The 14,081-nt window shown below is 37.1% G+C and overlaps 1 protein-coding gene across 1 annotated transcript in view; it reads left to right on the top strand.

The window, feature by feature from the left end:
• The window catches only part of LOC109108396 (alpha-ketoglutarate-dependent dioxygenase FTO-like), a 133,748-nt gene extending 126,451 nt beyond the window's left edge, over window positions 1-7,297 (top strand). The window contains exons 9-10 of the mRNA XM_042727870.1: window positions 5,564-5,704; window positions 5,839-7,297. Of these exons, the coding sequence (XP_042583804.1) occupies window positions 5,564-5,704; window positions 5,839-5,845 (148 nt within the window). The 3' untranslated portion in view covers window positions 5,846-7,297. The remainder of the gene's footprint in view (window positions 1-5,563; window positions 5,705-5,838) is intronic.
• Window positions 7,298-14,081: the final 6,784 nt, after the last annotated feature.

Below are 14,081 nucleotides of genomic sequence, written 5' to 3'. Positions count from 1 at the left end.
GCTATAAACCACAGCGATATGTCAAAGAGAGGGAAAGTCCAACTGAAAAGGGGTTTTAATCATTTCATTTATCAGTTCGTTCTTGCTTTTCACTCCCCCTCTCCTCTAGTTTATCTCAGTTGGAGGAGGATTCAGAGAGCGAGGGAAATCGATGCGGAGAACATTACAGTAAAATGTATTGATCAGACACCAAGAGAGCCTTGCGTGCCGCCCAGAGATGGCCTAGTGATGCAATGCTTAAAGGAATTTATCCACTGCCTTCTGCATTAACCTTTTATTGACTGCTTTGCCTGTCCATAATTAACACTCACTTTAGCTAAAGTGGTTAGTTTCAGCTGGGAGGCCAGGTGTGCGTGTGTGTGCGTTGCATTGTTCGCGGACCGAGTCGAAGTTCAAGTGCGGCGAATGTGTCGGGTGGGAGTATGTGAGCTGCCCCCCAGAAGAACAGAGGTGATAGATCTCCTTCCCTCCACATTAGCTCGCTATTCCAGCAGGCCTGGCTGTAGGGTTATAGGGTTTCAGAGCAAATTGAAATGAGTGATTGTAACGTCGATCTCTCCTGAGCGCGGGTCAGATGGGAGAGGTAGACTGCATCTCACAGAGGTTAATCTGTATGGATGGTTGGCATACACTTCCAAATATACTTCCAACAGTCCACACACACACTTTGTGTCTTTACGCTTAACCACTGACTGCATGTGGAAATGCGATAGGGAGTCAGATGGTTACAGGGTTATGTCTATGTGAATTTCTGAAACCTAAATGATTCAGTTACGCATATTCATAATTCAGAGGCGATTCAGTACAAAGGAATAGTTCACCCAAAACTGAAAAATTCCAAAGAATGTTGGTAACTAAACAGTTATCGGTAGTCATTGACATCAATAGTATTTATTTAGTTATTTTTCATACTATGGAAGTCAATGGCAACCGACAACTGTTTGGTTTCTAACAAATTCTTCTTTTGTTCTCAACAAAGGAAACAAACAACTTGAACAACTTGAGTTATTTTTTGTTTTGTTTTGTTTATTTTAACCACAAACAATGCTGTACGATATTAAAAAGAAAATCCTGTCATCATTTATTAACCATGTTGTCTTTTGAAATTTTTTGTGTTTTCCATGGAACACAAAAGGGAGTGAATGGTGTCCATAGCTGTCAAGTAAGATATTTTATCAGTAATAGAAGAGTTCATATTTTCTCTCTTTTTAATGCAATACTGTCATATAACATAATGTTACAGGTTTTTTTGCTGCTGCATTGTCCTCTTTGGAGTCCGCATTCACTTTCATTGTATGGAAAAGAGATCACTCTTAAATGCAGATTTGGTTCTTAAGACATTTCTTATCATAGTTGAAAACAGTTGATTCTTGAACAGGATTCTTTGATACATATAAAGTTCAAAGGAACAGCCTTTATTTAAATTATAATTTGTTGTAACATTATGAAATTTCTGTACTTGCGCTTTAGATCAATGTAATGTATGCTTGATCAAAATAATAAAAAAAAACAGTAGTCTATATTAATTTTAATTTATACAACTTGAAATTATATTACTTCATGGTGAAATATTATCTTAAGCTCAGTTAAAGCTGTTAAAGTATTGTTTATTGTTACCTTGGACATTCTGTGAAATGTCTCCGTCTGTGTTCCACCTGTCATTTACAGGTTTGGAGCAACATAATAAATGATGCCAAAATGTTTACCTTTGTGCAAACCATCTCTCTAAGTGTGTATGTTTATGTGAATCTTTATTGCAGTCCATCTTCTCTGTCTCTTCAAATAATCCAATAAATGATGAGAGAGTTTAAACACGCACGCGCATTCGTTTAGAACAAGCTCTCGTATTATTTATGAACTGATGTGCTACATTAGGGTACTTAGCGCATGTTAACGGATGTTATTGTCAAGCCCTGATGCAGTATGAGGATGATATATTGAAGAGCTATATGCTAATTCCACCCTCGGCGTGTAATGCAGCCTCTCATGTGGCCAGTGCAGTTGGAGAGACAGCACTTAACAGGAGAGCCACTCCACCATTAAGTGGCCCTTACAAAATATATAACCACAAATAGTGTCAGAGAGGGGCTGTCCTCTGACCACTGGACAGCACAGACTCATCCATAACACTGGCCTCCTCTGGGCACCGCTGCAGTCTTTGAGTGGAGGACGATGAGTGTTTACTGTAGGCTATGTTTACTTGAGACAAGTGTTTGTGGGAGAACTTTGTGTGTTTGTGAGGATAGTGATTGTCCCTCTGTCAAAGGTGGAGAGTGTCAGCACTGAACTAAATAGGCTACAGTAAAAAAAATAGGCTACATTTTTTTGTTTCAGGATTCCTCCATTTAAATTAAAGAAATAAAGAAACAGCATTTATTTAAAAACTGAGGTCTTTTGGAACACTAAAAATGTCTTTATTGTCAAATTTAATATCTCCTTGCTGAATAAAAGTTAATTTATTTAAAAAAAATATCAAATAAAATACTGACCCCAAAACTTTCTAATTGTAGTATCTTGATGCATGTTGAAATTCACATTACCCTAACTATTTATACATATTCACTACCCTAAAAATAACCACTGATGATATAAACAATTCCCTTTTACTGAGCCAGTGTTACACATACCCTTGGGTTTCTCTTCATGTGCAGTTAAAAGTTCACACTCATCTTTTATATTATTTTTGATTCATAATGACAGCCTTTCTTTCTCTTTCTTTCTTTCTTTCTTTCTTTCTTTCTTTTTCTCTCTCTCTCTCTCAATTCAATTCAATTCAAAATTGCTTTATTGGCATGACTGTAAATGATAAAATATTGCCAAAGCTTAGTATACATGTACAAAAAGATAATATATATATATATATATTATAATAATAATGATTAAATAAACCTCATATTAATAGAATGGAATATTATAACATCTTAGAAGCATTAAACTGTAACAAATTATAACGTGTGAACATTTGATACCACAGTCTTTAACTTACATAGAAACACACATACAGTACATACTAAGGATCACTGTGGTGGACAGCAGGATAACACACACAACGCACATTCACCTGCTGTCTCTCAGGCTGTGGCACATCCACACGTATCTCGCAGCAAGTACAACTGTCTGTCCCTCTCCTAATATTATCTTTATTTGTTCTGTTTCACTAATGGCTGTAAAGTTCTTTATTAAGTTGGTAAATTTGTTGAAGTAGAGGTTTCTTATGGATATGTATTTATGCCAGTGAAGGAGGAAGTGCGCCTCTGTCTTGATCTCTCCTGTCTGACAGTGAGCACACTCCCTTTGCTCTCTGGGTAACCAGCTCTTTCTGTGTCTGCCCGTCTCGATGGCTGGACTGTGCTCACTGAGCCTGTACTTGGTCAGGATCCGTCTCTGACACTCTGGAGATAATCTTCCAATTCATAATTTGATTTTAGAGTTCGATAGAATTGTAATTTACTTTGTGTTTTAGTTTCCTGATCCCAATGTTCCAGATATGTATTTTTAGATTGTTTGATAATTGGATTTATTTTGATGTTTGGATGAGAAGCAGTGCTGGTTTGAGACTGGTTAGTGTTAGTAGAGCTAGTCAGGTTAGTAAGGCTCAGAACTAACTGACTGAGTGGACTCTTTTCAGGGTTCAGTTGAGACTGGTTAGTAAAATGTACTGCTGTGGGACTTGATCTAAGATGCATTCAAAATTTGACTGATCTTTTATGGGAGTGAAAGTTGATCTAAGCCATGCATGACCCATACTCAGAGTGCTTGAGGGATCCTTGCACACACATGCAGTGAACATATTAATAATCAATGGAAATCGGCCTAATTCGGCGCCCTACATGCATGTATTGAAGGGGTGAGAACTGTACATTCAATTTGTAGACTTTTTTAAGTCCGACTCTTAACCATTAGGCCACAACTTCCCCTAATTCTGTGTATAGGGCTAATTCTGCCCTACATGCATGATGTCTGTGCCATCTAGTGTAGCTCTGATCACCAAACCTCACTTCCATACAGCGCTATGGGCTGAATCACACTATCAAAGATTTTACACTAAATTGGAAGCGGTATTTCAATATTCTGGAATTGTTTCTTTATTGCGTATAAGGCTCTTTGAGCTTTATCTTTGAGAGCATTCACTGCCAGACTGAAACTCCCCGATGAAGTGATGATCAGGCTGAGATAAGTGGACTGCATTGTGTGTTCTAGGGCGGTGCAGCCTAGACTGAACTGGTATCTGTGTTCCTGACATCTGGGCTTTTTCTGAATGTTGGTCTTTTTGAGGTTTACTGCCAGGGCCCAGTTCTGGCAGTAGTTGTCCAGCAGGTCCAGGTGCTGCTGTAGTCCCTGTGGGGTGGATGACAGCAGCACCAGGTCATCTGCATACAGCAAAAGCTTGATGTTTTTGTCTTGTAGAGTGAGTCCAGGGGCTGTAGACTGTTCCAACTGCACTGCTAATTCATTAATGTAAATGTTAAACAGCGTTAGACTCAGGCTACAGCCTTGCCGCACTCCTCTTTTCTGGGTGAAGAATTCTGTATGTTTGTTGCCAATTCGGATTGCACATTTGTTGTTTGAATACACTGATTTTATAACGTCAAAAACTTTATCCCCTACAACACTTTGTAAAAGCTTATAATATAATCTGTCCTGCCAAATAGAATCGAATGCTTTTTTGAATCAAATGCTTTATTGAATTTTTTTTTTAATTTTTGGTCTGTTTTACATCTTTATTGATTAGGGTGTGTAGGGTGTAAATGTGGTCAGTAGTTCCATGATTTAGAAGGAAGCCAATCTCTCTCTCTCTCTCTCTCTCTCTCTCTCTCTCTCTCTCTCTCTCTCTCTCTCTCTCTCTCTCTCTCTCTTTCTCTCTCACACACACACTCTCTCTCTCTCTCTCTCTCTCTCTCTCTCTCTCACACTCACTTTTGATATTTACGAGAAGCAATATTGTCACATTCTAGTGAAAACCACACTGTATATTAATTAGCTGACAAAATGAAATGCAGTAACATCAAAGTTACTGTGGAATTAAAGCCACAGGCTTCACCTGCCCAGGTGTAAATGATTGAGATATTAATCAGCACCAGGTGTGTTTAGAAGGTGATTTACACTGCTTACTCTTGTAGGATTGCAGAAGTGCATTCCTGGGGCTTCGTTCAAAGGAAGAGCAAGGGGATGATATGATGCCATACCAGCCACACCCACACACTCACACACTTCGTTCCTTTATAAACGTGTCATGAGGACAGGTTATTGTATGTCGTAAAGAAATCAGGAAATGAGTGTGTGGACTGCCCCTAGACAAACACACACTTCTTTGTGTGTTTAGGGTGAAATTCACACACTCTCTGGAAAGCACATGCGGTAACCTGGAGGTGTTTTCTCATAAATTTTAAACTGTAAAGAAATTTTTAGTGTAAATACACATCCGTACAGAGGTTTTGGCAATGTTAATAGTCAGTATTTTTATTTTTTTATTTTTTAGATGTTTATGAAAGATAATATAGATAAGTAAAATAACTGTTTTTTATTAATAATAAAGTTGTTGATCTCTTTTGTGTCCCAACAGATGCCAGTCAAGCTTGGCACAGAGCTTGCCCCCTGAGGAAGCGCCTTTCGACCGACCCTATTGGAGTAATGAAGATCCTGACATGCCCCTCCCCTTTGACCTCTCTGAAATCATCAACCGCGTTGAGTCACTTCTCTGGAGGTGAATTACCATTACTGTGTTTTTGCACATGTCTTATGTTAGGGATTGTTATTCAAATCTTCAAAAGTTGCCTTAAGGAATTTTCAGCAATAAATGCTCAAAATGTGACTTTGTGTTTTTTTCTTTCTTCCAAGGATGTGAGGTGTTAGTGAAGGAGTGAGATAAATGGAGAGAAAGAATGTTATAAGGTGGATGTGAAGAGATAGAGGCCAGGATGGAGATCACAGGTGACAAACAACAACAACAACAACAACACACACCTGTTTAGTTTCCCCTTGCTTCCTTGCTTGAAGACCAACATTCATCGCCACACACACCACATTGAGATCCACTCGGATGAATGGATGGATACAGGGGTGGATACAGGGTGACATCTGGACAGGACGTTTTATTTCCTATTTCCATCAGTATCGTTTACTCTCACTTTAACAGAGTTCGTAGTGTTACAGTGACCATGCATAGACACATATCAGTAGTAGCATATGATACCTATCCATAAATATAGCTATATATATCCATTAACATATGTATGTTTCAGTTCAGTTCTCCATATATCCTCTGAAGCTTTTTTTTTTTTTTTTTTAGACAGGCATTATGTAGAAGTATACAGTATACACAGTTCACTTCTCCTCAATGTGTGTGTGTTTTTCTGCCTGCCATCTTTTTAGGGGGAAATCCGGTAAAAATAAAATATGACATTGTGGGGGTGTATGACATCATCATTAACGGGTGTCATATGCGTGCCGTTGCCTTTCACCTGGCGTATTGTCTAGGGATTTATTGTGTTTGAATTTGCCCTAAGTGTGTTTGAATGTTTGCGTGTGCATCCATCTGACTGTTTGTAGGGAGAAGGTAAAGTAAAAGTTGTTAGACTGACTTTGTCAGTGATGTTTGTCTATATAGGTGCATGTCGGTACGAGGCACACATGTGTATGTAATCTTTTAGACAGTTTTATTTCTGTGTGACTGAAAATGAATGTGTGTGTATGTGTACATAAGATGTTTCTCTCCCAAGCCGAGTAGTGTCGATAGGCGGCTCTTGCTGAGCTCTCCAAGAGAACTTACACCCCTTGCATTGCATATTTCTCACAGCTCATTGGCTCCTAACTTTTTAATAACGCCTGCCTATGTCTGAAATGCTGCCAGTTTCGGGAGGAATGCACTCAAACATCGTTAAACGATTGAAGGATGAAGAAAAGCACTCTGATGTCCTCTAAACGAATGAAGGGATGACTGTTGAAGTCCAGCAGCTTTCTTTTTATTTTTATGTTTTTCTATGTCATCAGTGTTAATGTAGAAGATCCATATTATAGTATTCGATGAAGATGCTTAAATGTGTTTTATACTTTTGCAGTTTTAGAGTTGTCACTGGTTGCCAAATATTGTGTTCTTGCTGAGTAAATGCTGTGAGGTTGGTATATAAATATATATAAATAATCTTTCTTTCATTGTGTTTTTTTTCCTCTTTTTTTTTTTTCTTTTTCTTCTATATTCTTTCTCCGGAGTGCCACAAGTCCCTCTGCTTTTCTGAAAGCATTGTGTTTGCAAAGCACTAGTTACAATAATAAATAAAATACAATGCTGGTTTATCAATCAGTGCATGGGTATTTGTTCTTTTTTGTATGACTCTGATTTGTATATTAGTAGCAGTTTCTTCAAATTTTCATTCAGAGTTATCAGGGAATTATTATTACATTATGACCCACAGATGATCATTTGATTGTGCATTCAGACAGATACAAATATTTAAGTACTGTACATTTTTTATATCAGTATAAATAACCTATGTATCTTTCCAGCTTTATATAATCTATTAATGAGTAATTAATTGAATTAATATGAGATAATAGAAGTGTTACCTACTGTATTCATTTTATATACAGTGGGGTCCAAAAAGTCTGAGACCAGTGAAAATGCCTTTATTTTGCATTCTTTAGATTTAAGTTTCCCCCCTTGATTTTAAATTACAATATTTTAATTCAAGTGAAAGTTTAAATCTAAAAATGTAAAAATTTCTGAATAGTTTGGTATGTGGTTTATTGACTTGAAGTCCAAACAGAAGTCAAATCTGGCCGATTTTGTATCTCAGATTTCTACGTTTTACACTTCTGGATTGAACTTTCAATTTATTGTATGAGAGAGATGATGTCTATTTATCTGCTTTGATCTGAAGTGTATTTGTGTCAGTCTTTAATATGTATATATTTTTCCTTTCAAATCTATTATGGGGTCAAATAGATTGATTTGAGCTTTTGTCTCAGCTCTATTAAAGTGTGTGTGTGTGTGTGTGTGTGTGTGTGTGTGTGTGTGTGTGTGTGTGTGTGTGTGTGTGTGTGTGTGTGTGTGTGTGTTGCCTGTAGGGGATGGAGGTGTTTCCTCTAGTCTGCAGTGAAGGTGTGATAGATGGCTGAGCCTCAGGTGAGCAGGTGATTGTGAATGGCTATTCTAAACTTCACCGCAGTCTGTTTTCAGGCGTGTGTGCACAGGTATGCATTGTTCTAAGGAAGGGCAAAGGTCATCCGTAGTTTCTATCTCTTACATCACTGTAGGTGAGAGGAAGATGACCAGGTGCATGTGGAATGAAGTATCTGTATTTGTGTGTGTGTGTGTGTGTGTGTGTGTGTGTGTGTGTGTGTGTGTGTGTGTGTGTGTGTGTGTGTGTGTGTGTGTGTGTGTGTGTGTGTGTGTGTGTTTCTTATACAGGCAGGCGGTTTATTATATGATTGACAGCTAAATTAATGTCGGATCACATCTCAGAGGTGACATTCAAACAACATACATGATTTGAAGGGCAAGTGCAATGTTGTAATACATCCAATTCCTGTTATGAGTGATAATGTGTTATACAACAGTGTGCTGAACAGAAACATAAAATGGTTAAGTTTATAGTCCCAAAACCCAGAAGATAATTTGCATTTTTGAGTCATGGCTTCCCTTGGGAAAGAACTTTCGATGTATGATTCAAATCTGTGATTAATATTACCTGAAGAGATGCTCACAATTTGTTTTACAACATAAATTACACACAGTCATAGCTCAAACATGAATTTTACAGCCATTGTGTTTTGTTTTTATGTAAGTTACTAAATTAGGACTTTGCATTTCAGACTACCGTTGTTGTCATCGTAACGACTGTGGATGTTTTCTGTGATTAACAACAGAGATTTCTGCCTTTTATTTTATAAAATTAGACATAAGACATGACTTATGTAGCACATGATTCATATGAACCACTTTTATGGTGTTTCTTCTTTCTTTTTATAGCTTGACAGCCTGTGGTTATTGCTTGCTTTCATTGTGTGGAAAACAGTAGCAATATTCTTTCACAGATCTCCTGTCGTGTTCTACAGAAGAAAGTCACATAGGTGAGTAAGTTATGGCAGAATTGAAATTTTAAGGTGATCTGTCCTGTAAGAGATAATATATTTTTTTATTTTTTTCTGTTCAAAAAATCAGATGTCTAATAAGTGAAGAGACAATATCATAGCAAACTTGAGATTGTGAGAGTGTGCACGTTCTCATGAGTCCACATCTCTACACAGACTGAAGAGTGAGTTATTCAGTGAGACAGTGAGTCCCAAGAGCACCGTGTGTGTGTGTGTGTGTGTGTGTGTGTGTGTGTGTGTGTGTCCACATGATGAACACATAATGCACTTCTCCCAGTTAACCAGCAATGAGTGGACCTGTCAGACCCATGAGCCTCATGGTTACTGCCTGATGCTGCCATGACAACACTCTTCAGTGCTGTGTGGGTTAAACGGCCACTCAAGCCTGTCATGGCTGCCTAAGCAATGGGGAATAACAGCCCTGTGACCCCCTGATATAAACAGCCATGTGGCCCCATAGTACTGTACAGGAGAAGAACATAAACTGTGCATTATAGTGATTTCAGTATTGGTAAAGTGTGTTGTTAATACTTTTATAAAATGTCGGCAACAAACATGTTATAAAAGATGCTAGGTTAATAAAAGGTTGATAATTAGGTTAATAAAATAAAAATATAGGCTTGTTTTCAGAGAACAAACTCAAAAGTTTGCATTAAAGTATCTTATGGTAACCAAGGCATAAATACAGTAAAAATACTTTTTCTATTTAAATATGTTGTATTTTTTTTTTTTTCTGAGATGGCTGAATTTTCAGCAGTCATTACTCCAGTTTTCAGTGTCACACGATCCAGTCATTCTGATACGATCATTTGGTGCTCAAGAAACGTATTATTTAAGCTTATTATTTAGCATTTAAGCTCTTAAGCAATTATTTAAAATAGAAATATTTTATAACATTATAAATGTCTTTACTGTCACTTTTTTTAATGTTTCTTTTGTTTACAATATATATATTTATATATATATATATTATAATATATAGTGTATCTAATATATTATATATGAATGATCAAATGAAACCCTAATAAAACCAGTTATAGATTTTGTTCTGAAATTAGGATTTTTCCTATTTCACCTTTATTGAGAAGTATTTCTTGAATTTTGAACATAAATTAAAAAATGCTAATTTTAAATGAGATTTTCAGATGCTTTAAGAGGTTTTGCATCTGAACTCTATTCATATTTCGTATATATATTTATATATTGTATTGAATAAAGTATATCTAAGTTTACAGATGTTGAATAGAAGTGTATCTAAGCCTTAAATGATAAAACGAGACTAATATGACCAGTTATTGTTTTTTTTTTATAGGTTTTTTGCTTAGTTTAATTTTTTGATGTTTTTTTTTTTTGATAATGAATTAAAGTTGTTATCTGGTTACCACCCAAGATGTAATCTATTAATACCGTGCACAATTTACATTGTGTGCAAATGTATCTAGTTTACAGATGCGTTTAGAATTTTTTGATGAGATTTTTTAATCATTTTTTTCTCCAGTATAGGTATGTGGTTCACCCAATCTGAGAACAGAGGCTCTTAGTTTGATCATTACAGGATGCAGGGATCCAGGGCTCTCAGCAGTGTGTGTGTGTGTGTGTGTGTGTGTGTGTGTGTGTGTTTGTAATAGAATGGATCTGTCTTTTGACTGATGCGCTGATAGTGATGTGAAACTCTTGGAGCACATTTTTGGCACTTGAGTGAAGGGACAATGCTGTGATCTGCCTTAAAGGATTCCAATGTGTGTGTGTCTGTGCTGTTGACAGTTTCATTCTGCTAAACTCTGCTGTGACCTGACTTTAGAAATGTATTTGCAGCGCTCCAGAGAGAGATACAGTCTGTGTGTGTGTGTGTCGGTGGCCTTCTGAAGTCCTTCCACTCTGCAGTGGCTTTGGTCTCAGGGACCACTTTAGAAGTGCCTGTCATGTTGTATGACCCACTTCCTGTCCTGTCCCACAGCACTGGCCACCACTGGCCCCAAAAACCTCAAACGCACCAAAGCCACTACAGTTCCCCAGATTGAGCAATGCAACCAGTTGTATGTGAGGTGGTTAAAGTTCAAGAAGACTGTCTGTATGATGTGTGCGGCACTGGTGTTTATAAGTGTTTGTTTTATGAGGGGTAGTGGGTTTATTGCATTATCTCTCTCTCTCTCTCTCTCTCTCTCTCTCTCTCTCTCTCTCTCTCTCTCTCTCTCTCTCTCTCTCTCTCTCTCTCTCTCTCTCTCTCTCTCTTTCTCTATTTCAGCTCAATCTAGCCTGACATAATAGAGTCATCTGCAACTCATCTAATATGGATGAAAGGCCTTCATGATATTGCTGGCCTGTGTGTGTCTACACATATGCTTCATGATCTCATATTTCAAATCTTTTTCCTTTCTTTCTTTCATTCTTTCTTTCTTTCTTTCTTTTTTCTTTCTTTCTTATCATGTTTAATGCATATGGATGAAGTCTGCTATTAGAGGGGAATTAAGATGTTTCGATAGTCCTGCGAGAAGAGATGAAGAAGGAGAGGGTGATATATTCATCAGGTACGATATTCACCTTATCTGCTCCGACCTTGAAGAGAGTGTATGTGTGCTTGGCCACTTCACAGTCGTACACACACCTACACACTCTCCTCTCTGCTCCTTGATTGACAGGTGCTGAAATGAGCCCCTGAATAGCTTTGGGCTTCAGTCTTCCAAATAACTCGCCCGTCAAATTACATCCCGCCCTCCTCACTCGCCCGGTCGCCTGGGAGACCTATTTATTTGTCTGTTTATTTGCTTGGTTTAAATATTTGGTGGGGAAAATATTGAATTTTTGTCCCCCGGTCAAAGTGCTCATATTTAGTTAATAACAAGAGGAGAGAAGGTTGTTTGCTCGAGAGAAGGAGAGGACAGAGAAGGAGAAAAGGGAAAGGGGAGGGTGATTTTATTTTATATAAGAAAGCCCTTAGAGAAAGAAGATGACCTGTCACTGAGACTCTCTGTGAACGCTGGACTGTAATCATCGCTCATTTATGCGTTCTAGAGCTATGAAGGATAAACTGATTTTTGTAGTGTTATTGTATTAATCTCTAAATTGCACTGGTTATGATACCTCTTATACCCCTTATACCCTTTATGATTATGCTACATGACCATAAATGTATTGAGCTGGTATTGATCTTCCTTTAAAACACTGTTTATATTCATTCTCCTATCACCACATTCTGATTGTTTTACTAAACTAATCCTAATTGTGTGCTTGTTCTACACAGCTTGCAGAATTAAAGTGTTCATCCAAACATTCAATTGTCATCATCTACTCACCCTCATTCCTGTATAACTTACTTTCTTCTTTGGAACCAAAAGAAGATAAAAAATTAATAAAAAAAAAAAAAATCTGTTATGTTATTTATTTATTTATTTATTTTGTAATACAGTGGAAATCAATGGGGTCCAGAACAACACTGAAATCCAGTGGCGTTCAAAATATGTTCTTTTGTGTTCCACAGATGAAAGTCATACAGGTTTGGAATGACATATGTGATGACATAAATGATGACAGAATTGGTGAACTACATCATTAATCTGAAAAAGTTCAAAATAACCTATATTTCAGACAAAATATGGCCAGTTTATTTATTTATTTTTCTGCTCCAGTAGTTCCAAACAAATGAAAAGGCATTTTTGGATTTCAATTAGCATTTAGTGACATTTTAGTATTGTTAATATACTTATATACTGTTAATATTAATAATATAAATACTATTAATAATATACTATTATTATTTATTTATATTTTCAAATTATCTTTATATTTTCAGGTTTCATTTTAGTTAAAGATTTAGTCATTTTATTCCCTTTTGTGAATTTATGTCTGTTCAGCTTTTATTTATTTACATTTTACAATTTTGGTTATATTAGTACTTTAGCCTATTTCAGTTATTTATTTATTTATTTTTTTAAGAATTTAAAAAAATGCTTATATTCACTTTTATAATTCTTATACTTTGTTAATTTAATGAAAACAGTTTTAATAACTTTAGTTCATATTTTGTGTGGGGGTGAAATCCCGTCACTGACACTCATAATGCTAGCACACCTTTCTGCTAATGAATAGCCTTGATTAGCACGTTCCTCCACTGTTTAATCTCAACCTTGCACCCCTATTTTACTTAAACAACGAATGGCAATAGAAGGAGGGAGATAAGAGAGACAGGACAGGCTAAGCCCCTAGCAAGTGAGATCAGTGATTTCATATCCCCTCATATTACAGAGTTAATGTGTGTGTCATTCAGCCCCTCCTTGCCTATTGATTCCTGTTTAAAGGCAATGGCTCATCAATACCTCGCCCCGCTCCATCTGTCTCCTTTTACTCATAAATAAAGTGCACAGCATTGACTGATCAACCCTCGTCCGTAAAAGCACACATGGTAATGAAGACAGCCTTGCACATAAACACACACACGCAGATACACAGTCACTTCGTATCGGTTTAAGCATATGTGCTAATCAAAAGTGGCTTGGAGAATACCTGAGGGACTAACACACAAATACACATACACTCTCCCTCCAATCATGGTAATTGCCCAGCAGCGCAGTCGTTGTTTAACGTCCCTCGTTGGTGGAGTGATGGTTGCACTAGTTTCATCGATTTTGTTCCACTCATTGTTTTTCTTTTGACATCAGCCAACCTCGCGCCCCTCCTCGGCTTGTGTAGGTCAGCTCTAAAGGTTGTGTTTGGTCATTTGTCAGACAGCAGTAGCTGAAAGCACACAGGCACACACGTTTATCATCTCAGTCAATTATAGATCATACACGGCAGCCTGGTTGCTTTGGTCTGACCGCTGCATTTATTCTCAGCGGTGGCTCAATGTTTCAACCCAGTGTACATTTCAATACAAGAGAATGAAATCACTAATATTACTGTAAATAGAGATGATGAATTGATTTGCTGTTTTTTGTTCTCAAATAGACTCTTATGGCAGTATATCAATGAGCGCTGAACCAACAAATGTTGCTTTA

Source organism: Cyprinus carpio, chromosome B7 (genome assembly GCF_018340385.1).
Source record: "Cyprinus carpio isolate SPL01 chromosome B7, ASM1834038v1, whole genome shotgun sequence".
Lineage (NCBI taxonomy): Eukaryota > Metazoa > Chordata > Actinopteri > Cypriniformes > Cyprinidae > Cyprinus > Cyprinus carpio.
The sequence above is the reverse complement of the archived record's forward strand: the minus strand, read 5'-3'. Positions and strand labels throughout refer to the sequence as shown.